Below are 21294 nucleotides of genomic sequence, written 5' to 3'. Positions count from 1 at the left end.
CTGACTAGCACGTGATATTTTTTGTTTTACCTCACACTTATAACAATGTTTGATGTCTTTAATTTGGAACTAAAATCAAATTGTTTTGGTCTTTATTTAGTGCCTACAGTAGATGTTGTGTTTGATGACAAAGTTGTCATCAATCAGATTAGATATCCATTAATAATAACTCAAATAAATCAACAAAATACAAAGGGATAAAACGTTTGATTTTGTTCTTTTTGATCGCGTGAAGAAATAATAAATTCACTGCTATAAAAAAGAATATAACAAAGGAAGCATACACGAAATTAGAAATTTTGATCCCATCATATCAGTGACATGTTACACTTAATTGATCTTTTTTTTATTTCTTAATTTCTTTTCTATTTCTTTTTATTTCCTCCCTTTGTTTTAGGATCTTTTTCTAAATTTATTCAGAAAAATGAAAAAATGTGAACCTTGTGAAATAAAAGTGTCGGATAAGTCAATTGAGAAATAAAGAAGAAGAAAAAAGACCTTAGAGGAAGGAAAAAAAGGGTACATCTCAGATTTAAATTGGTCATTTCATATTTAACTAAAATATTTCTCATAGATGATCTTTTATGAGATGTTTCATAAGTAAAGATTAATATTATTTTATAATAATAATGGCATTAATAAATTTATTTTAATTATTTTTACGACCGCGCTTCGCGAGTAAACTAGTTAACATACTAAAAAGGTTAAGTAAAACTGAATAAAATATTAGCTAGGCATGCATGGAGCTTGTGAGCTGCTGCTTCCACTAAATAAGTTCCACGTAGACTTCACATAGAGGGTTAACTCTATAACAGAGTATGAATGGGTAGAACCAAAATTCTTACACAAAAAATTATTTAATACTATTGAAAGGGTGTTTAATAAAAGCTAAAAAGCCCATCAATAGTACAGGGTTACATTAAAGAGCAGCAGCCCTTAGACGTGAAAGTTTTTGCACACAAAACACAAAGGAAGGCGAAGATCAGAGGAAAAAAAACCTTAGTAGAGTCTTTGGAGGCGCAAAGACATAAAGGAGAATTGTGGAGTGGAAAAAGTAGGAAAGGAAGAGGAGAAATAGAAGAGGCATTGGCGTGGCTAACCAAGAGGGACGTAAAAAAGAGCAGTCTTTGACACAAGAATAAGTAGGCAGGCATTGTGAAAATCGACCGCTGATCTGAAGTTATGTTTTGACACCCACTGCCAATGGCCATCATTGAAGAACCCATCAACATCAAAACTCCTCCCAAACTCCAAGTTGATGAAAAAGTCGAGGTAAGCTTCTTTTTCATGTATTGGTTCTGGGTTTTGGATTTCTTTAATTTCGGGTTTGAAATTGGTTTCATAACCTTTTTTCCAAGATTCTTTTTGCCGGCACATTGCCTTAAATTTTATATCACTATGGGTAATAAGCTGTATTGCGATTGCATGCGGGTTTTCTGTACTGTAGTGAAAAGCCTTGAACCAGTAAAAACTACTAAATGAGTGATAACTGACTTTTGTTTTCTTCCTATTTGGGTTTTTCTTGCGTACATATAATGCGTAATTTCTCAGCATCAATGTGGTCAAAAGATTAAAAGGTTTATGGGCGCTTTCTGTATTTTTGTTCAGTCACCTGTCAAAAAAAATTTAGCTTTCGCCTACCACTGTTTGTTCATCGAGGGGTCTCGAAGGAGGAGACAGGGCTTTTTTGTTTTAATGTTTTTTTTTGAAACATTATTATGATTTTTATGCAGGTTAGGAGCATTGAAAATGGATTCCTGGGTTCATGGCACTTGGCTACCGTGATTGCTTCTGATGATTTGGTTCGTCATGTTCAGTATGATCACCTTCTATGTGATGACGGTTCCATCAACTTGATCGAGTCTGTGAATGTTTCTCCCATGGTTGATGGGGTTATTCCTGCTGATAAGGTGCCAGTTACCTATCGTGGTATCATTAGGCCTTTGCCACCTCCAATTCAATTTGGGAGATGGGCTCTACCTTATGGACAATGTGTTGATTTATTTTATCAGGATGCTTGGTGGGAAGGTGTGATTTTTGACCATGAAGATGGCACCGAGGACCGGAGAATTTTCTTTCCAGATATGGGTGATGAAATGAAGGCTCAAGTCGCCAATCTACGTATAACTCAAGATTGGGATGAGGTTTCGGAAGAATGGAAGCCCCGTGGTAGCTGGATGTTTCTTGAAATAATCGAGGAGATTGAGCCTCTGCACCCCCTTTTAGTCTCGGTGAAACAAATTTGGTATGAAGTGCGGGAGAAGAATGGCTATGAAAATCTTAAGGAGTGGTCATCTACTTCGAGGGATATCTGGAGGATCTTGATCAAGGAAGTTGTGCTTGACAATACCATGTTAACCGTCAAACAAATATTTTATGAGTTGAACTCTTCACCGGACTTTGTAGAGGGAGGCCAATTGCTAGAATTTTCAGAACCTGCTCTCCAGGCTATACTGAATGTTGAAACATATTTTGATAACTCGGCCATTGTATCCTTTATTGAAGCCATATGCAATTCGGATAGTAGGGAAATGCTGTCTATGGATCAGGATGTGTCATGTCTTCAGCCTGTTGAAAAGCAAATTGTTTCAGACGGTTTTGCACCAATCGCGGAGGATGTTCCACTGAATGGTAATGTTATGTTTAGCTCAGTTCTGCCAAGCCAAGAAGAACAACCATCTTTATCACCTACTGCTTTGTCTGTTTTACATCCCCCTAAAAATGAAATTTCTGCTACTTTCTCAATTACTAAGGGTGAAAGATTGAGTTTCACAGACTTTGAGCCTTCCAATGAGATAGATTCTAGAAAGAGAAAGCGACTTGAATGGAAGACCATGGACGATATAGCTGAGTTTTGTCCTGATGCAATTTCTAAATACAATGAAAATCAGATGTCGAACGATAGGTCACTCTCACAAAAACTTAAGAAGCATTTGTTGTTTTTAGGATGGAAAATTGAGCTAGCAAAGAGTTGCCAAAATAGGACGCGGTACATTGCTCCAGATGGAAAGATACTTCACTCACTTCGTCAAGTTTGTAAGATGTTGGAAAAGTCAGAAACTTTTGCAGAAGGCCAAAGAACTTCATATGATAGTTCACCTGATGACCTCAAGCGGTCTACTTGGCTGGCAAAAGCACAACCCTCTCCTTCTCAAGAACCAATCATTGATCCTGAATTGTGCCCTCAAGCTGTAATTGATTATTGTTTTTTAGCAGACAATCCTACCTATGACAAGTTGAACCGTGAGCTAAAGAGTTATATGATCCTGAAAGCTAAGCAGCACCTAGCTGCAACAGGATGGAAATTTTATTATCATCGGAAAGGAAACAAAAGAGAATTGCGGTACCGTTCTCCTAATGGGAAACAATTTAATTCTCTTCTAACGGCATGCAGAGGGTGTGTGAAGCAGTTGGAAGCTGAGGGTCAGTTACTTGAATTAATTTCTCCATCAACTCTGGAATTCCAGGGAAATTTATCACCTGGGAGGAGTTCATGTAAGAAGTTATCAACGGAGACATTTTCTGTCATGTCACTTCCGAAAGAACCTGCTCAACTTCACAAAGTCAAAGTTCGTGAAATCAGCATAAGAAGAAAGAAGAGGAGTAATCATGGTGACAGAAACGAGATATACGCAGGTGGCTGCAACATGCTGAAGAAAGGAAACGAATCCACATCTTTAAGTAGAGTAACAGATTGTATAGAATTTCAGTCTTCAGCTTGTGTGCTGCGATCAAGCAAAAGAGCTCGGCAGGCAGCTATTTCTTCTTCCTTGTATCATACACCTCGAACAGTGCTATCTTGGTTGATAGACAATAATGTGGTTCTGCCCCGTACCAAAGTGCAGTATCGTGGGAAAAAAGATGGTCGTCCAATGGCAGAAGGGCGGATCACTCGTGAAGGGATCAAATGCAGTTGCTGCCAAACAGTTTATGGAATTAGTAACTTTGAGGTGCATGCTGGAAGCAGTTGTCACAGACCTTCTGCAAACATATTTTTGGAAGATGGGAGATCTCTTCTTGAGTGTCAACTGCAGATGAAACTCAAAAATAGTGTAAGAAGCACGAATAATAGACCACGTTCGTTGAAGAAGGACAGTCATTTGGGTACAAATGACTATGTGTGTTCTGTGTGCCATTATGGAGGTGAATTACTTCTCTGTGATGAGTGCCCATCTTCATTTCATTCTGGTTGCCTTGGAATGAAGGTAAAATTTTTCTTCATTGCTGTATCCTACTTCTGTTTCTTTGCCCTCTTATGGGTCCAAATTTCAATTATATTGGTTAGACAGTGAGAGGGGGAGAGCATGTTTGCATATTATCTCTACACCTGGTTTTGATACCAACTGCGTTCTATTGCTTAAACAGGAGGTCCCAGATGGTGACTGGTTTTGCCCATCATGCCGTTGTGAAATGTGTGGCCAGAGCAGATTTGATAAAAACAAAGACCACTTTACAGACAGCAGTGTACTTATCTGTTGTCAGTGTGAGCACAAGTGTAAGTAGCTATCCATGCATAGGCATACAGAATTGTATGAATTTGTGGATATTACTCTCTTTTGAGTTACTGATGTTGATCAATTTTGTACAGATCATGTTCGATGTGTGAGAAATAAGGGTCTTCAGAAGCTGGATAATTATCCTGAAGGAGATTGGTTTTGCGACAAGAGATGTGAGCAGGTATTTGGTTTCCTGCCTAACACCGGGATACCAAGCATTGACATCTTGAGTAGAGAGCACAGTTGCCATTTCTTGTCAAATGTTTCATTGAAAAGTTATTCTAGTGTAGAATGCAGTTGGCCAGTTGGGTCGTAGAAAGTTTTCTTTATTGATTTTCACATATTCTCAATTCTGGGGAAACGTTTAAGGCATGAAAAACATCAAGTTCAACTTTTTTAAATAAATGATTGGCTACAGATGACAAAAGTTTATCTCTCTAAATAGAAGTTAAATTGAGTTATATGAAAGAAAGAATAAAAATATGCACCACTATTCCTTTTCTGTCTATTGAATTTTATGTTTAAGAAACATTTTCTCTGAGACAACTTAATTTCTGTTGCAGATATGTTTGGGTATCCGCCAACTTCTGGGAAAGCAAGTTATGGTGGGAGTTGATAACCTCACTTGGACTTTGTTGAAATTCTTAAAAGCTGATGATTTTGATTCTGATGCTGCTGCTGATGAGTCCATACTGGAGACTTACAGCAAACTTAGTGTCGCTCTGGATGTGATGCATGAATGTTTTGAGCCTGTCAAAGAACCTTACACAAAGAGAGATCTTGTGGAAGATGTTATCTTCAGTAGATGGTTATCTCCAGCTTTTCTGCAATTCTTGAGTAACCATTATTGAATTATGTGCAAATATTTGTGTTCAACTACATAATTATGCAAACTAAAATAATGCCTTTAATATGACACTTTCATTACTGACACACTCTCTCAATAAGGGTTAGAGAAAAGCTCCCGAGAAAAAATAAGGGTTAGAGTTGAGCTCTTTTCGCCAATCATGAATTTAATTGTCCTTTTAAAACTACCACAATTAGAAGTTGTTACTTTTAACTATAGTTGACATGGTATATCTCAACTTGAATTCGGAGCCACATTAGTTCCTAAGTAGTAGTACCTAGCTGATGTTTGAGCATGGCTATTCGGTTCTCACCAGATGTCAGATTGTCTTGTGGGTTTACTAAGCAAATGTATTATTTATCTCTGAGTTACTTAGACACTTGACACTTCTTTCAGAGATTTGTATAAATATGCTTTAATTATTTAGGCTCTGACAAAAGTTGGAATCTGAAATTGCAGGTCAGAGCTGAATCGTTTAAATTTTCAGGGGTTTTATACTGTGCTTTTGGAAAGAAATGATGAAGTGATTACAGTAGCGACTGTAAGGTATCCTTTAACCATTATATATTATTTATATCATTCAAGTATAGTTCTCTTCTTTCTATTTCAGTATTGTAGTATTTAACATATAAATACTAGTTAGGAGACTTATGGATTTCTCCTTTGGGGAAGCGGATCTGCACCAACCACGACTTATGTCACCGGTCATCGGGAATCCTCACGAAGTGGATGAATCCCCTTTGTTCACAGTCTAAAATCCTCTAGATGCAGAGAACTCCTCCAAACCCTAGCCGCTTTATTTCTCATGGAAGACAATCCCTCTTAAACACCCATAATGGTGTTTATATTGGCTAGCTTTAGGGTTTTACGTGGAGGAATAATTAATGGGCTTGTGGGTCATCTGTCACCCCTTATGGGTGGACCCAACCCATTAATATTTTCCAGCAAGTATAAATCTCCTTAGTCTTAAAAATTAGTTGAACAATATGTGTATTCTTTAGAAAGTAAACTGACAATTTTCCTGCTCATTTCAAAGGGTTTATGGAGAAAAGGTAGCCGAGGTTCCTCTTGTGGCAACACGATTTCAGTACCGCCGACTAGGAATGTGTCGCATCTTAATGAATGAGCTTGAAAAGGTTTGCATCTATACCTTCTTTCCTTTTCCTTGCCTTTTCTTCTTCTGGGGAGGGGACAGAATAGTTATTGCTGAGAGAGTGTACTTAATGGATATGTTTAAAAGATCCCATGAATTATTTAATTAGGCAGGTATGTTCATGAAAACTATAATTTGTAGGAAATCTTCTTTTAGTTTCTAGTCATATGCCTCTTTCCTTGCCAGGGCTGTATAATCAATATTTTCAAGGTTATGTATTCGAGTTGACTGGTTGGGGACATCGGATAGTTCTCCTTATCAGAAACATGCAATTTATAGGAGAAAAACCTTTAGTCAGTCTTAGGGTTACACAATGCACAATTATGCTACATCTAGTTTGTTTAACAGCAAAGATGTCAAGTTCTAGTTACCAATCTAAACAAAAAGGCCCTCAATTCTACTAAGAATAAGTGATTATATGGGGCATATCACAGTGGGAATTGCAATGGTCCTGATAGCTGTGGCTATTTTTATGGTATTCTTTCTTTGTCGTGATACTGAAACAAAAACATGAAACCTTATAATTTCTCACAGAGTCAGCCGCTGTGAACTGCCAAGCTTAACATATGAAGTAGTCTTAAATATGGGGGTCTGTAATGTGCAGGTAGAGGCTAATGATGAACATGCTTTGACATAGTGTGAATATATTTATCTGATCTGATTGTGTTTCAACTAATGCTATTTTGTTATTTGTTCCAGAAACTCATGGAATTAGGAGTTGAGAGGCTAGTTTTGCCAGCTGTTTCCACCGTGCTAAACACATGGACCACTTCATTTGGTTTCTCAGTGATGAAAGAATCTCAGAGACTGAACTTCTTGAATTACACTTTCCTTGATTTCCAGGGTACAATAATGTGTCAGAAACTCCTTCAGGATATCCCCTCCGTGGTATCAAGTGGATCAACAGGTATATAGAACTCTTCATTTACTATGAAAGGAGATGGCAATTTAATCTGCTGACTGAAAATTCTTCTTTATGCAGAAGCATATCAAACTCATTTTGAACACATAAACAACAAGGACAGTGTTGAGTTGAATGGAAACAGTGCGCTTTCTGACGTCTTCCAAGCTGAGCTAAGTGAGAGGAGTGAAATTATGGACCAAGGATCTGCACAGTATGTTTCCTCCCTTTTTTTCTCCTGTTTTTAAAGAACTGAAGTAGGGGAATCTTAGTAGCTTAGTTGCTTTGCTACCTGAATTTTCACCTTCTTGATAAGGGTTCAATTCTGCACCTTGTAATCCCCTCCTTCATTTCCCCTTCCCCTATCCCCTATATATAATCAAAATTAAAAAACAAAATGAAGAAGGGAGTAATCAGAGAGCTATAAGGTTCAGATCATTCAGAGTGTAACATGAAAACAGTAATAAGCTTTTGGTAACTTGTTCAAACTTGATAATGATGTCGTTGGGAGGCTGATCATGGTAACAATATAGTAATGTGTCTCAGCTAGTCCTTCAATTTAAGGTGAGGGGGTAGGGGGATAGGGATGTGCTCTATTGGGGTTGAAAGTCCTATACTTTGGTATGTCCAGGGATGACATATCATTTTTTTTAAAATTAACATCCAGCAACTGGGTACTGAATATAACCAAGGCAAATAGTGTTTATAACATAGGCCATCTGCCTTCAAAAGATTGACTGAAGCACCTGCTCTTTCCAGTCAACATATACAAAATTTACATCAACTAACAAAAAAATTAGCCTTATCACAATGTACGGGATGACCTATCATTGATTAAGTGGTTTTGAGTTTTAGAAAAGCAATATATGGGACGTGATTGATTCAAATTTCTATTCATTGAGAATAAATCACAATCAGGTTGTATGTGAATGTGAGGATGCTTTTCTCAAAAAACAAAAAAGGAAGAAAATGTGCAAAAGACGGTTTTATGCATGAAAGTAGGAGTTATCTTAATGAAAGAATGTCTATTTTGTTGGTCTTTTTTCTTGGTTCTGCTGTAATACTTAAGCAACATGGTCATTGAGGATTCATATAGCCAACCCGACATCTTTGGGAATGAGTTGTTATTGTTGTTGTTGTCGTGGTAATACTCAAATACTTATGATTAGGCTCACTGCAAGGAAAATGTAAGAAGTGTTGAATTTGGTCATGGCATATGATTAACCCCAACAAACCCACTGACCCCAACCATCCACAGTATGTAAAGGAGGAAAAAAAAGCTGTGTACTTGGCTTGTCGCATCAGATTAGCTATGGCGATTTTCAATTTTGCTTCAGTTGGTGACAGTGTTGTCAAAGGCGCGCTTAAAGTGCGCTTAAGCCCTGAAGCGAGGCTCAAAACATGTTGAGCGCTTCGTCTCGCTTTGTGGGCGCTTCAGTGTCACATCAAGGCTCTAAGGCATACTTTTCCTTGCCAACGAGTGTGATCCTGAAAAAGCGACACTAAACAATTGATATTTCATTTTATCGTATTTGTTTTTCAATTTTTTTGTCCATATATTTGTTATTTATGCTTATAATTATTGGTCTTGGACTACATATACATATTTTTACTTTCACTCCAGTTGTGCCTTTTTTCATTAAAGCCCACGCTTTATTTGCGCTTAAAGCCCCAATGGACCTTAAAGCTTTTTTGCGCTTTTCGCCTTTGATAACACTGGTTGGTGAAAATAACACATTGTGGTGCTTTTGAGGATTCGAAAGAGATAGTGTTTAGCAGTGTTATCAAAGGCGAAAAGCGCAAAAAAGCTCTAAGGTCCGTTGGGGCTTTAAGCGCAAATAATGCGTGGGCTTTAATGAAAAAAGGCACAACTGGAGAAAAAGTAAAAATATGTATATGTAGTCCAAGACTAATAATTATAAGCATGAAAAACAAATATATGGACAAAGAAATTGGAAAAAAATTATGATAAAGTGAAATATTAATTGTTTAATGTCGGTCTTTTCATGATTACACTCATTGGCAAGGAATAGTATGCCTTAGAGCCTTGATGCGATACTAAAGTGCCCACAAGGCGAAGCGCTCAACATGTTTTGACTTTTGAGCCTCGCTTCAGGGCTTAAGCGCGCCTTTGACAACACTGGTGTTTAGCTAAAAAGATTTCTCAAGTGAGTCTACTCCATATTGTAACACCACACAGACACTGAGATACTACCGAGTGTATTACAGGTATGCCCATAACATGGTGCATACACTTTCAGATGTAAGATTATAGAGTTGGATTTACTACCCATTGTCTTTTGTCTTTTTACATTTATTCTTCAAAGAGACAGGAGGATGTGAAATAGGGGATTAAAAAGTTTAGCAAATGAACGTCATATAAAAAAAAATAAACGTCTTATTTATTGATCTACCTTTTGTATAAGAAAGTTGAGTTGCAGAGAGCTGTTTGTAGTTGGATTTTGGATTGTTCAGCGAAAAAGGTCAGGTTTGATTTTGGTTTTGGAACAGCGAACAGATTAGAATCCAATTGCCCCCTTAGAACTTGATTGTGTTCTTCTGCTGTTAGTTGTGTCAAAACCATGACAATTTCTTTCCGTCCTGGTATAACATCATAGAGCATTGAATAACATTCTTTTTCTTATATACCAGCAACAAGAATATTACTGACTGTTGCACTATTTTCTCAGTACACCTGGAGGACGTGAAACCTGTAATACGGATGTTCCAGCTCCCCTCGTTATTGCGGTACTTTTCCTTTGCTCGGATCATTTTGTCTAAGAAAATTTTCTTACTCTCCAGATCCTCATCTTAAGTGTAATTTTTTATGGTCTTTGAACAGGCAAACCAACAAGCTCGTCTTGGCTGCCTGCCTTGCCAGGATGAAACTAATCTGCAATACCGAGCTGAAGCTACTGGTAGTAATGTTTTTGAAAAGGCAGCTAGTGTCGAATACAAATGTTACAAACGTAGAAGAAGATATCAGCCCGTGGAAGCTAAGCTGGTTTTGGAAGGGGTAACTGTCTAGTAAGCTGGCAAATTATTCGAAAAAGATGGCACAACCACAGAACTCTGACATCTTCCAGGATTCTTATTTCAAAGGCCTAAAATCTTTTGCTTAGTTAACCTTTTCTTTCCTCCGTAAAGGAGGAAAAGACTTTAGGGCTGTTGGTCTCCAGCTCGTATATATTAATGTACAGCTGACTATCTCTAGGTAACCCTTTAGCTAATCAAAATTTCTTTTTTAATCCTGAAAGTGCAAATGTACAGAACCAAAGTCCACGGCTTGCAAGTTTGAATGTCACGCCGCAAATATAATTTTTGTCCAGAGCCAATACATTTGACCGCTGATCATATAAAAGCACAATGTTTGAGAAAATTACTGGTTGAAACATGGAATCTACTTTTGCACATCACCTGGGTTAGTGAGGGGCAATCTACTTACACATTCTTGTTGATCTGGAATCAGCCTCGCGTCTTTCGTGGCAACAAGTAGAGGAACAGAGCGGTAGTTGACAGTCGTGGACAAGGGTGCGGTGAGGTTCGACTATATTTGCATTGACATGGATGTATGGTAATCATATACTTCGTTATACACCCATAGGAAGAATGAGGCAAGGTAATGTAAGGCAGTCCCAGATTGAACCGTTGGTTGGCTTTAAGTCAAAAGCCACATCTATATAAAGGTTTTCTCTATCATTCTTCTACTCTACCTTTCTGCCAATTCTTCTTCGTTTTTATATACATTGCTATTCTTCTGACAACTCCTTTCTATTTATTGTATTTAGTTCTTGTGGTAGAAGAAACAATTAATCATTTGCATCTTGTAGGGTAATTATTATCCTAGATAGTTTCTTGGAAACACTGCGCCTACACTCGTTTCATGTCTTTTATAAAATTCTCTGGCATGATTTCACTCTTAGATTATTTCCTATAATAATTTTAGGATAGTAACATTCCAGTTCAATGAAGTCTTCTTTGTTTTGCTAAGCCATACCAAGATATGGAGATACTTGAAAAATTGAATGGCAGGAACAGCAAGCATTGGAGCATTAAGATTATGTAACGATCAGCAATTTGAAGGTCTATTATGTTTGCCTATGGATAGCTTGTTGATTCATAACAAAAATGGCTTGAAGATGATTCTGTATGCCGCTCAATGATCTTGAATGCAATGAGTAATGCCCTCTTCAATGTCTTCCACATATGGTATCCTGTATATGAGTTATGGGCTGCCATTGCACAAAGGTATGTAAATGAGAATGCTGGAAATAGATGATTTTTAATTAACAAGTAAAAAAAAAAAGCCAGTCTGGTGCACTAAGCTCTCGCTATGCATGGGGTCCGGATCACAAGAGTCTATTGTACGTAGCTTTACCATGCATTTTTGCAAGAGGCTGTTTCCACGGCTCGAACTCGTGACCCTCCTGGTTATATTACAACAACTTTACCAATTACGCCAATGCTTCCTTTAAAATGGATAATTCCAAGCCTATTTTTTATCAAGTAAATGAACTTGGTGAAATTTGCGTTTCAATGCGCTGGCTGGTGTGATTGAGCTAATAATGTCTTGCAGTGAGCTTGAATCACTTCTCCATGTCGTCGTTCTTGATTGTCATCAAAAAACTATGGCTTGTTTTTCTGCTTCATTTGCATCTTATCTTGAGGCTTGTCAATTTGCTTCAAAATTTTATTTTTTCGGAAATGTTGGCAACTTCTCTATTGCTTCATTCGTTCTTCTTGGAACACTAGCGCGTGGCCCTTATCATATAAGTTTTTAAAATCATATAAATATTATTAAAAAAATATGTTTGGGTGATAAATAGTTTCTAAAATTTACAATATTGATTCTATTCAACTAACTCAATAAAGAGAGAAATATAGATGCCTTATTATAATTTTGGTATTTTTTTTCGAAGTCCTGACAGAGTAGCACAATGAATAGATTTATATTTACATTGAACGCAAATATTAATCTTTCTATGACTTTTGCACATTTTTAGAAAACACTTGAAAAATAAGCTTGAATATCGCAAGCCTACACAGTTTAAAGAAGTTGAAGCAATTTGCTACACTCATGCACAATACTATTATTACCTTGGCCAATTGAACCTCACTTTTTCTCAAAGGTAAAAGAAAATACTTCGTGTTTACATTAAAATAAATAAACTATATACAGGTCAATAAATTATAGAAGATCATAAAAGCTCATGAGAGACAATATAATATTGAAATTCAAAGAAGATCGGAGACAACACTAAAAGTAGTTAAAGAGATGAAGAACCTCCGTTGCCAATATATAAGAACCTTTAACTCTGTTCTTATACCTTGCTTTGCCACTACATTGTTAGTGATATATATATATATATATATATATATATATATATATATATATATATATATATATATATATATTCTAACACTGTCTTTTAATCTAATCGAGACTCCCTCCAAATCTTTTATCGAAAATACAAAATTGATAACTCTACTGATTTTATTAATTAAAGATCTAAACTACTGTAATAATGAAACACTGTAATTGTTTGCTTCTAAGCCACTTTAATTTTGTTTTCACATTTTGAAAAAATACTTTTCAAAAGTAGGCTTTTTTCTTATCTAAGTTAGTGTCTCTGATCTAATCTCGCTTAACAATATGATAGTTAAGAAGTTACTTAGTTTAATTAGAAAAATATTTCAAGAGGTTAAAAAACTCTATGTAGGAAGAAGTTTACAAATAACCGATGTGGTAATCAGAGGCGGACCCACTATTTTTATACGACGACATATTATTTTACTCAACCAGTGTCCCCGAAAGGCTTTTAGTGATCAGGGTGCCAATTACTTTAAATTAACTATTTTCGAGGTATATATATAAGATTTTTGCTGAAACTTACGGGATCCGGTGACCCCTTATTATAACATATAGGTTCGCCTATGGTGGTAATGATCAAAATGTACAAAGAGCAATAAAGCTTCTAGGTGCTCGTTACACGAGAATACAAGTAGGATGATACTATAATGTAGATTTTGATAAAACCTTCGTGTGTGTGTGTATATACACACGCATATGTTATGGTACAAATACGAGAATTACTCATCAACTATATGAGAACTATCAGATAATAGAAGTAGCACCTAAACAAACATGAAATGTGATTTGATTTGGTTTTGATAAAAACAGAATCAACCCGGTGGTCCATGTACACCCCTTATAGTGAAGATGATAAATTCAGTTGCTATCCCCCACCAATAGAAAAACACTACTGTCATATGGCAAAGTCCTTAGAAAACTCTTGTGAAGTATATGTACTTATAATTGAAGAACTTTTTTCAAAATTGATGTGGAAATCTCAAAAGTTAGGATAGGGAAAGGTCCTTAAAATAATTGGTTTAATTACTTCCTACCTGTTACAAACTACACATGCATGGTACATTAGAAGCGCTTCATATCCCAACAACTGATGTACTAATTTCAAGTTTGCAATTAATTTTGAAGCTAAAGCAGAAAACTCCACTGCTAATGACGGTAACGCACTTTGCTATTGAGTTTATTGACTTTTGGCAGATTCATTGTACAATATAAATTGGGAGCTTTTTGTTGCCTAATTAATTGTAACTAAAACGGAATATTCATCCACCTTGACATTTGCAGTGTTTATTTACATTTTTGTATATTGATAATAAAAAGAATATTCTATGATTGAAGGGCAAAAAAAGTCCTTCAATTTTTGATGTCTATTTTAGTCTTTTAACTTTGCATGTTCAAGCTTCCCACTTTTAGTATAATATATGATATAATATATGATATGATGATTAATAGCTTCTTCATGCCTAGCAGGTTTCACATATGCCCTCAATGGGAGGATCATCTTTCTATTTTTTCAGCCTTGAATCTTTTGCTTCTCCTAAAGAAACATCTTCTATTAAAACTTGTGAATGAATGTACACTTTATAATTTCTTTTGACTCCATTGTTCAACATTTGTTGGATCAAACGAGTAATTTTTACCTCTCATCTTAAATTTAAAATTTCTTTTCTAGTTGCATCATTGATAAAATGATGCTTATCTTCAAAGGATATATACCTTGAATCTTTTTTCTACTAATTCGAATATACTTACAAGTTTCGATCAGTAGGTATATAAAAATATATATAAAATTGTCTTGGTACCTCAACTTGTTTTGATGGCAATAGTTCCTTTTTCTTTTGCAAGAATATAGACACAATTTCCTATTCTGACCTTCTTGCTTCCAGTAGACTTGAATTCTTGACAAGATCTTTATCAACGTCATATGATTGTACAACTACTATCAATCAGCCAAGATTTAGACCAAACTGAATGACGAATTAGTCATCTACTTCATATTTTTGGGATTTGTTTTTCAAACACAGCTATAGATCTTGCATTTCGTAGGTAGGTAGTTTTCCTTGCTTTAAGTATTGTGGTTGGTTGCCAAGGTTTCTTCAACCATACATCTTGCCTCACAAGGCTTCATTGCTTTATGCCTGCAAGATATTTAGCAATTATGCTAAGGTAATCTTGGACAGATCCTTTATTTTTTCTAAGATAGTTATGGATGCTTCATATCTTTTAGGCATCGTGATGAGAATTCTTTTTAACAATGCCAAGCAACCTTACCTTGTTAAAAATATCAAGCAATTGTTCTGAATATTCTTTAACGGTCTCAAATTCTTTCCTATTTTGCAACTCGAATTTTCTTACTAAATGTAGCAACTGCAAGCCTCATATACTTTCATATCCTATATTTATTTCCTTTAAATAATCCAAAATTTCTTTTGCTGATTTGAGAGTCATAACTTTCTTTGAAATTATTGCAGACACCGACAAATAAATTTATTTTACCTTTGACTTTTCGATTTTATTTTCCTTATAGCTCTTGATCTATGCCACAATGGGGTTATCGGGCAATAATATAATACCATAATCTTTTCCCATGGCTTTTAAAAGATCTAAAGCCTCCAAATAAATCGCATCCTTACTGCCCACCATTGGTAATTTTCCTCATCAAAGAAAGGAGGAAGCAAATGGAAAAAAACTCGATTTTGTTAAGCCCCGAGCTATTTGAACACTCGTAAAAGCCTTGAATTAACACTCATCCGATGATGATTATAGGGGATTAAATTTCTAAGTCCCAAGACGATACGGATGCACAAGTAAGTGTTAGGAGTCCATTTGGAACTCAGTTGAATGGACGGAATAACTTTTAAGTAGCAAATCCACGCTTGATTTTGTCTAAGAGAGGCATACAATATATGTGTACAGAGCTCTCCTAATATCAATGGTGGCAGCCACTTTGTGTCTTAAACAATTGGATTTTTGATATTATTATATACAGAAAGGCAAATGGGACAATTCCTAGTAAGGTTAAGGACGCAAGTTTGGTGAAGGTCATGGTATAAGGCCTTGTTAGTACAGGCTAAGCCTCTGCTTGGTCGTTTTGAAGAGACCCACGCAACATATTCTTCAGTTTTCCAATAATGCTGCGACAACAATGCTTAGAAGGATTTTAGTGAGTGAGACAACGTATATTTGCGCTTATGCAATGGGAGAATTTAGAACTTTTGGGATGGTTTAAGATTTAGTTTGAAATAGAAAACAAGAGCTAACAACAACAACAACAACAACAACAACAACATACCCAGTATAATCCGATAAGTAGGGTTTGGGGAGGATAGTGTCTTACCCCTACCTGGCGAGGTAGAGAGGCTGTTTCCAATAGACCCTCGGCTCAAGAAAAGATAAAAAGAGAGAAAGGAAGAAGACGAAGAAGAAAGAGGAAGAAGAAAGAAAGAATAGGGGGACAAAGGGCGTTAAGGAAAAGGGGAGCAAGACAATTATAGTAACAACAATAACAATAACAACAACAACAACAACAATAACAACAGCGATACCAGTAACAGAAAATAGCATCAAACAGTAACAAACTGGAACATAAGATACACAGAGCGAAAGAAAAAGAAGAAAAAAAATAAGGGAGCTACTAATACAACTAAAAAAGAACGGGGAACTCTCGACTACCTACTAGCCAACTACCCTAATCTTCGACCTCCACACCCTTCTATCCTGGATCATGTCTTCAGTGAGATGAAATAGCGTCATATCCTGCCTAATCACCTCTCTCCAATACTTTTTTGGCCTTCCTCTACCCCTTCTCAGCCCCGCCACGGCCAACCTTTCACACCTCCTAATAGGAGCATCCGTACTCCTGCTCTGCACGTGCCCGAACTATCTCAGCCTCAACTCCCGCATCTTGTCCTCCACGGGGGACACTCCAACTTTGTCCCGAATAACTTCGTTCCTAATCTTATCTCTTCTGGTATGCCCACACATCCATCTCAGCATCATCATTTCTGCTACTTTCAATCTCTGAACATGGGAGTTCTTGACTGGCCAACACTCATCCCCATACAACAAAGTAGGTCTAACCACCACTATGTAGAACTTACCCTAAGTCTTGGTGTCACCTTCTTATCACACAAAATACCGGATGCGGGCCTCCATTTTATCCACCCCACACTGATACGGTGGGAGACCTCATCATTAATATCCCTGTTACCCTGGATTATAGACCCGAGATACTTGAAACTACCCCTCCTCGGGATGGCTTGGGTATCAAGCTTCACATCCACGTCCGCTTCATGAGTCCCGTCACTAAACTTACACTCCAAGTATTCCGTTTAACCACAGCCACTATAGACTAAGGGTATTATTTATATCACTCAACCAACAGTGAGCTAGAACAGAGAAAAATATGCTAATAATATGAGAACTTAAAAAGTTAAAAGTGTCAAGAACAAGTACAAAAACTCAAGCGAGTATTAGCACAATTAATCTACTTGAAGAGACAGATGTAACATGCAAGGTTGAATTGAATATAAGGCACTACCAATAAAGAAAATATGCTAAGAAATATGAAAACTTAACGAGTTAACGGTGTCAAGAACAAGTTCCAAAAAACAAGAAAACAAGCTCAAGCACGTGCTAGCGCAATTAATCTACCTAATGATACAGATGTAAAAAGCAAGGTTGAATTTAATACCCGGCACTACCAATACAGAAACAGATATATGTAACAGAGAACTCTGGCACGATATTGAATATGCAGTTTCTGATTTGTGCTTTATTTTGCTTTACTTATTTTTATTAGCTCCTATTCATCCTCTATGATTGGGCGCACTTAGTAAGAGCTGTATTAGGCCCCCAAATTCCCTTTTCTTTCTCCTTCTTTTGTTTGATTGGTTTTCCTTTTTCCTAGCAAACTGTGAGAGAACAGTATTATCCAATAAGATCTAATAGTTTTAAGATTGGAAAAACGTTAAATGAAGTAAAACAGGATGACGATCACGCTGTACAGTTCAATACCTCTTTATTCCTTTTTTAAACTTCTGTGAAAAAATATGCTACCAATAAAGAAAATATGCTAAGAAATATGATAACTTAACGAGTTAACGGTGTCCAGAACAAGTAAAAAACAAGAACAAAAACTCAAGCACATGCTAGCGCAACAGAGAATAAACCGACTAAAAAATTGCAACGAAAAATGGAGAGATAGTTACTGGAAATCGGAGAGCTGGCCGGAAGTTTGGTGGTTGATTCCGCCTGAAAATCCTAGGTAGTGGTCACCGGAACTCTGCTTGGAGAAGTCGTCGGTTCTGAGGTCGCCGGCGGTGAACTAATACGCGGTTACCTGTGGCCGCAGAGACTGCAAACGGGAAAGAAGAAAGAGACGGGAGGGAGGAGAAAAGAAAGGGGAGAAGGCCGCCGGAAAATAGTCGCCGGCCGTGCCGGGCTACCCTTAATTAGGGTTTAAAAACTTAAAGAAAGAAAGATATGAAGAAGAGAAAAGAGGCGAGGCGGGAAGTTTGAATAAAGTATCCTCTAAGTGCAGGTCTCGAAGTTAGACCCGATGATTTAAATTTGTAAAATAAAACAAGAGCTAAAGCTTTGATATTATATTAGTCACGTGGAAACTAATTTCATAGGGGAGCAAGAAAATGATCCAGGGACTAAAGCAATTAGACTCTAGAATAATCACGATGCGACATTCAAAGACGAATGATCTCAAACGGGGAGAATGTTATGCCCTATAAGTTTACATGATTAAATTTCGATAATTACAAACTTAATGATGTAATTTAATTGATTCTGAGGGGGATACGGACCCCACGAGGACGAGAATATATTGGGGTGTGGTAACATATACTAGATCTCACGTGTGGAGTTAAATTGGAGAATTAATTAAAACTGCTGGTGGTCATATTGTAAATTTTTGGTTGGATAATTATGTGAAATTGATTAATATTAAAGGTGAAAGAAAATGGTCCATTGTCCAACCCAATTTCTGGCTCACAATATGATAAGTTAAGGCAATAGAACATTGCCTTTCATAGGAAAATACACTAAGTTGCCGTAGCCACCCGGTTGAGAAATGGAAGCTTTCTGCAACTCAAGGAATGCCAAATACTTACAACTCTTCTTTTAGGATTTAAATATGGGAGCTTCATAAAGGGGTTTAGGGATGGAGTTTTGGCAGCAAACCTTGTGCTTTAATTCATTATGAAAAGCAATTACAACTCCATCAAAAAGAAAATGATCGAAGCAATTGCAAAGGAAATTTTGGGGTTAATCTGATGGGGGCATTAAGAGGAAATATAGCTGGTATTGTACTCGTACCAGTGGACTAATTTTTTTAGAGATGTTACTGGAGGAAGAGGCGCCTACTATGGTCAACAAAAGAGGTTAAGAGGAATCTTTCGGTATTATCCACAATTATAAGCATTGACATCGTGAATAGCATATCAGATGACTTGAAGAACGTGAGCATCGAGTTTGAGCTGGGAAGCTTTGAGGTAAGTTTTAAGGATTACGCTCCTAATAGGAATTCCATTAGAGCGAACATGCTTCTATGTATTCGTTGAAATTTCTAAGCCATATCTGCTTATGCTCCAGTACTTAGTTCACTCTATTCTTATTTAGTATGACTTTATATGCAATGTGTCAGTCTTATACATGCTTATATGTATCATTGTTTGCTGTGTGCCTTTGGTTGTGATATTTACATTTAGTTTCAACACTCATTTATGTTTTAATGTGATCACATTCGGAAGGGAGAACTAGCCGACCTCCCCTTGCATGAGTGCTTTGATGCCAGGCTTAGCTATCCCACGCTCGTAGGGGCTATTATTTGCTGGGGAGATAGGCCGACACTCCCCCGTGCGTGTTGCTAGTTCTCACGTACGTAGGATCATTATGTATAACTATTTTCCAGAAAAGTTATTTCTTTGAAGCTAACTTTGTTACGGGCTTCAGTTTCATGAGTTATCAGTTATAAACTCAGTTTCCATATTTTCAGTTATCATCTTATAGTTCTGCTTATAGTTTCAGTTTCTAGCTCATTTCTTGTTTACAGATTTTATTGCCATGATATTATGTGAACCCCCATCCTTTCATATTATGATTTTTCCCAGAAGGTCTTGTTCTATCTTTTAGTGGGTATCCAATAAAACTTACTAGGTATCCTTTGGTGGTACTTAGCCTGTTTGGGCCTGCCACGTTGTGTGGGAGGGGTTGAGATTGTAGGTGACGAGATACATGGCTAGAGACAGACTCCGTGGACTTAGTTGGCGAGCCCTATTGGTTCTTCATCGGTGGTCGGATTTCTTCAGCTTATGTTATTTTATTTTGGCACATTATTGTTCAATGCCTTATAGTTTATGTATTCAGATTTAAATCATTAGAGGCTCATGACTTAGTTTAGTGTGTAACTCAATTATCAGATAATTGATTTAATGTAGTTTTAGTTATTTTGATTTGTTGCACTTAATGATATTTATGGTATTTACACTCGGTACAGATTAATTACAGGTTCACTCGATGACCAGTTAGAGTTGGGTGCCAATCACATCCCACCCAAGCTTGGGGGCGTAACAAGTTGGTATCAGAGCTACTCTTGTGTCAGCCTTGACGATGGTAGGTTAGAGTTCAACTGAGTTTAGGTAAATCCCGGTTAGGTGGGGCAAACCTCAGTGCTGAGTCTAGGCGAATCCCATGCGGTGGAGCAAACCTCAGCGTGGATGTTGAGTCCATAAAAGGGGGTGTATAACATCCCAAACTTTAGACAGAGTTCCACATCGGCAAAATACAAGAGGGATGCTGGGTATATAAGTTAACAAGCCTTAAACTCTAGTGGCGCATTTTAAACCCGTGATGGGCCTAGGCCTGGAGCGGACAATATCACTGGCGTGCTGGGATGTTATAGATGGATATTGATTATCACAAATCATGATGTACTTTCTACTTTCTTGAAATGATAATCAGAAACAACTACTACATGCTACATGTGTATGTTAACTCTACCAAAGTTTCTAGAAATTTTGAGAGTTAGCCAAAGTTTGAGTTTAAAAAAAAATGGAAGTATGGCACAAGGCCTTAGGTTCCTATTTTAGATCATGTACGAGTTGGGCTTGACAATCGAGGATGAATGTCCCTAGAGTGGGGGAAAATATGAAGTCCCGAGCTAATTGAACACTCCTAAAAGCCTTGAATTAACACTCGTCCGATGATGATTATAGGGGATTAAATTTCTATGTCCCAAGACGATATGGATGCACAAGTAAGTGTTAGGAGGCCATTTGGAACTCAGTTGAATGGACGGAATAACTTTTAAGTTGCAAATCCATGCTTGATTTTGTCTAAGAGAAGTATACAATGTATGTGTACATTTCTCTCCTAATATCAATGGTGGCAGCCACTTTGTGTCTTAAACAATTGGATTTTTGATATTATTATATACAGAAAGGAAAATGGGACAATTCCTAGTAAGGTTAAGGATGCAAGTTTGGTGAAGGTCATGGTATAAAACCTTATTAATGGAGG

The 21294-nt window shown here is 37.0% G+C and overlaps 1 protein-coding gene across 1 annotated transcript; it reads left to right on the top strand.

Annotated features, from left to right (window-relative positions):
* The first annotated feature begins 843 nt into the window (after positions 1 to 843).
* Positions 844 to 11298, top strand: LOC107800808 (uncharacterized). The gene is made up of 11 exons (XM_016624044.2): positions 844 to 1272; positions 1734 to 4205; positions 4366 to 4495; positions 4589 to 4677; positions 5060 to 5304; positions 5803 to 5889; positions 6380 to 6479; positions 7196 to 7403; positions 7479 to 7611; positions 10088 to 10145; positions 10240 to 11298. The coding sequence occupies exons 1-11, from the start codon at positions 1204 to 1206 to the stop codon at positions 10423 to 10425; spliced, it is 3777 nt and encodes a 1258-aa protein (XP_016479530.2). The 5' UTR covers positions 844 to 1203; the 3' UTR covers positions 10426 to 11298.
* The last annotated feature ends 9996 nt before the right edge of the window (positions 11299 to 21294 follow it).

The sequence above is a fragment of the Nicotiana tabacum genome, chromosome 2 (genome assembly GCF_000715075.1).
Source record: "Nicotiana tabacum cultivar K326 chromosome 2, ASM71507v2, whole genome shotgun sequence".
Lineage (NCBI taxonomy): Eukaryota > Viridiplantae > Streptophyta > Magnoliopsida > Solanales > Solanaceae > Nicotiana > Nicotiana tabacum.
Note: the sequence above shows the minus strand (reverse complement) of the source record. Positions and strands in the feature narration are given on the sequence as shown.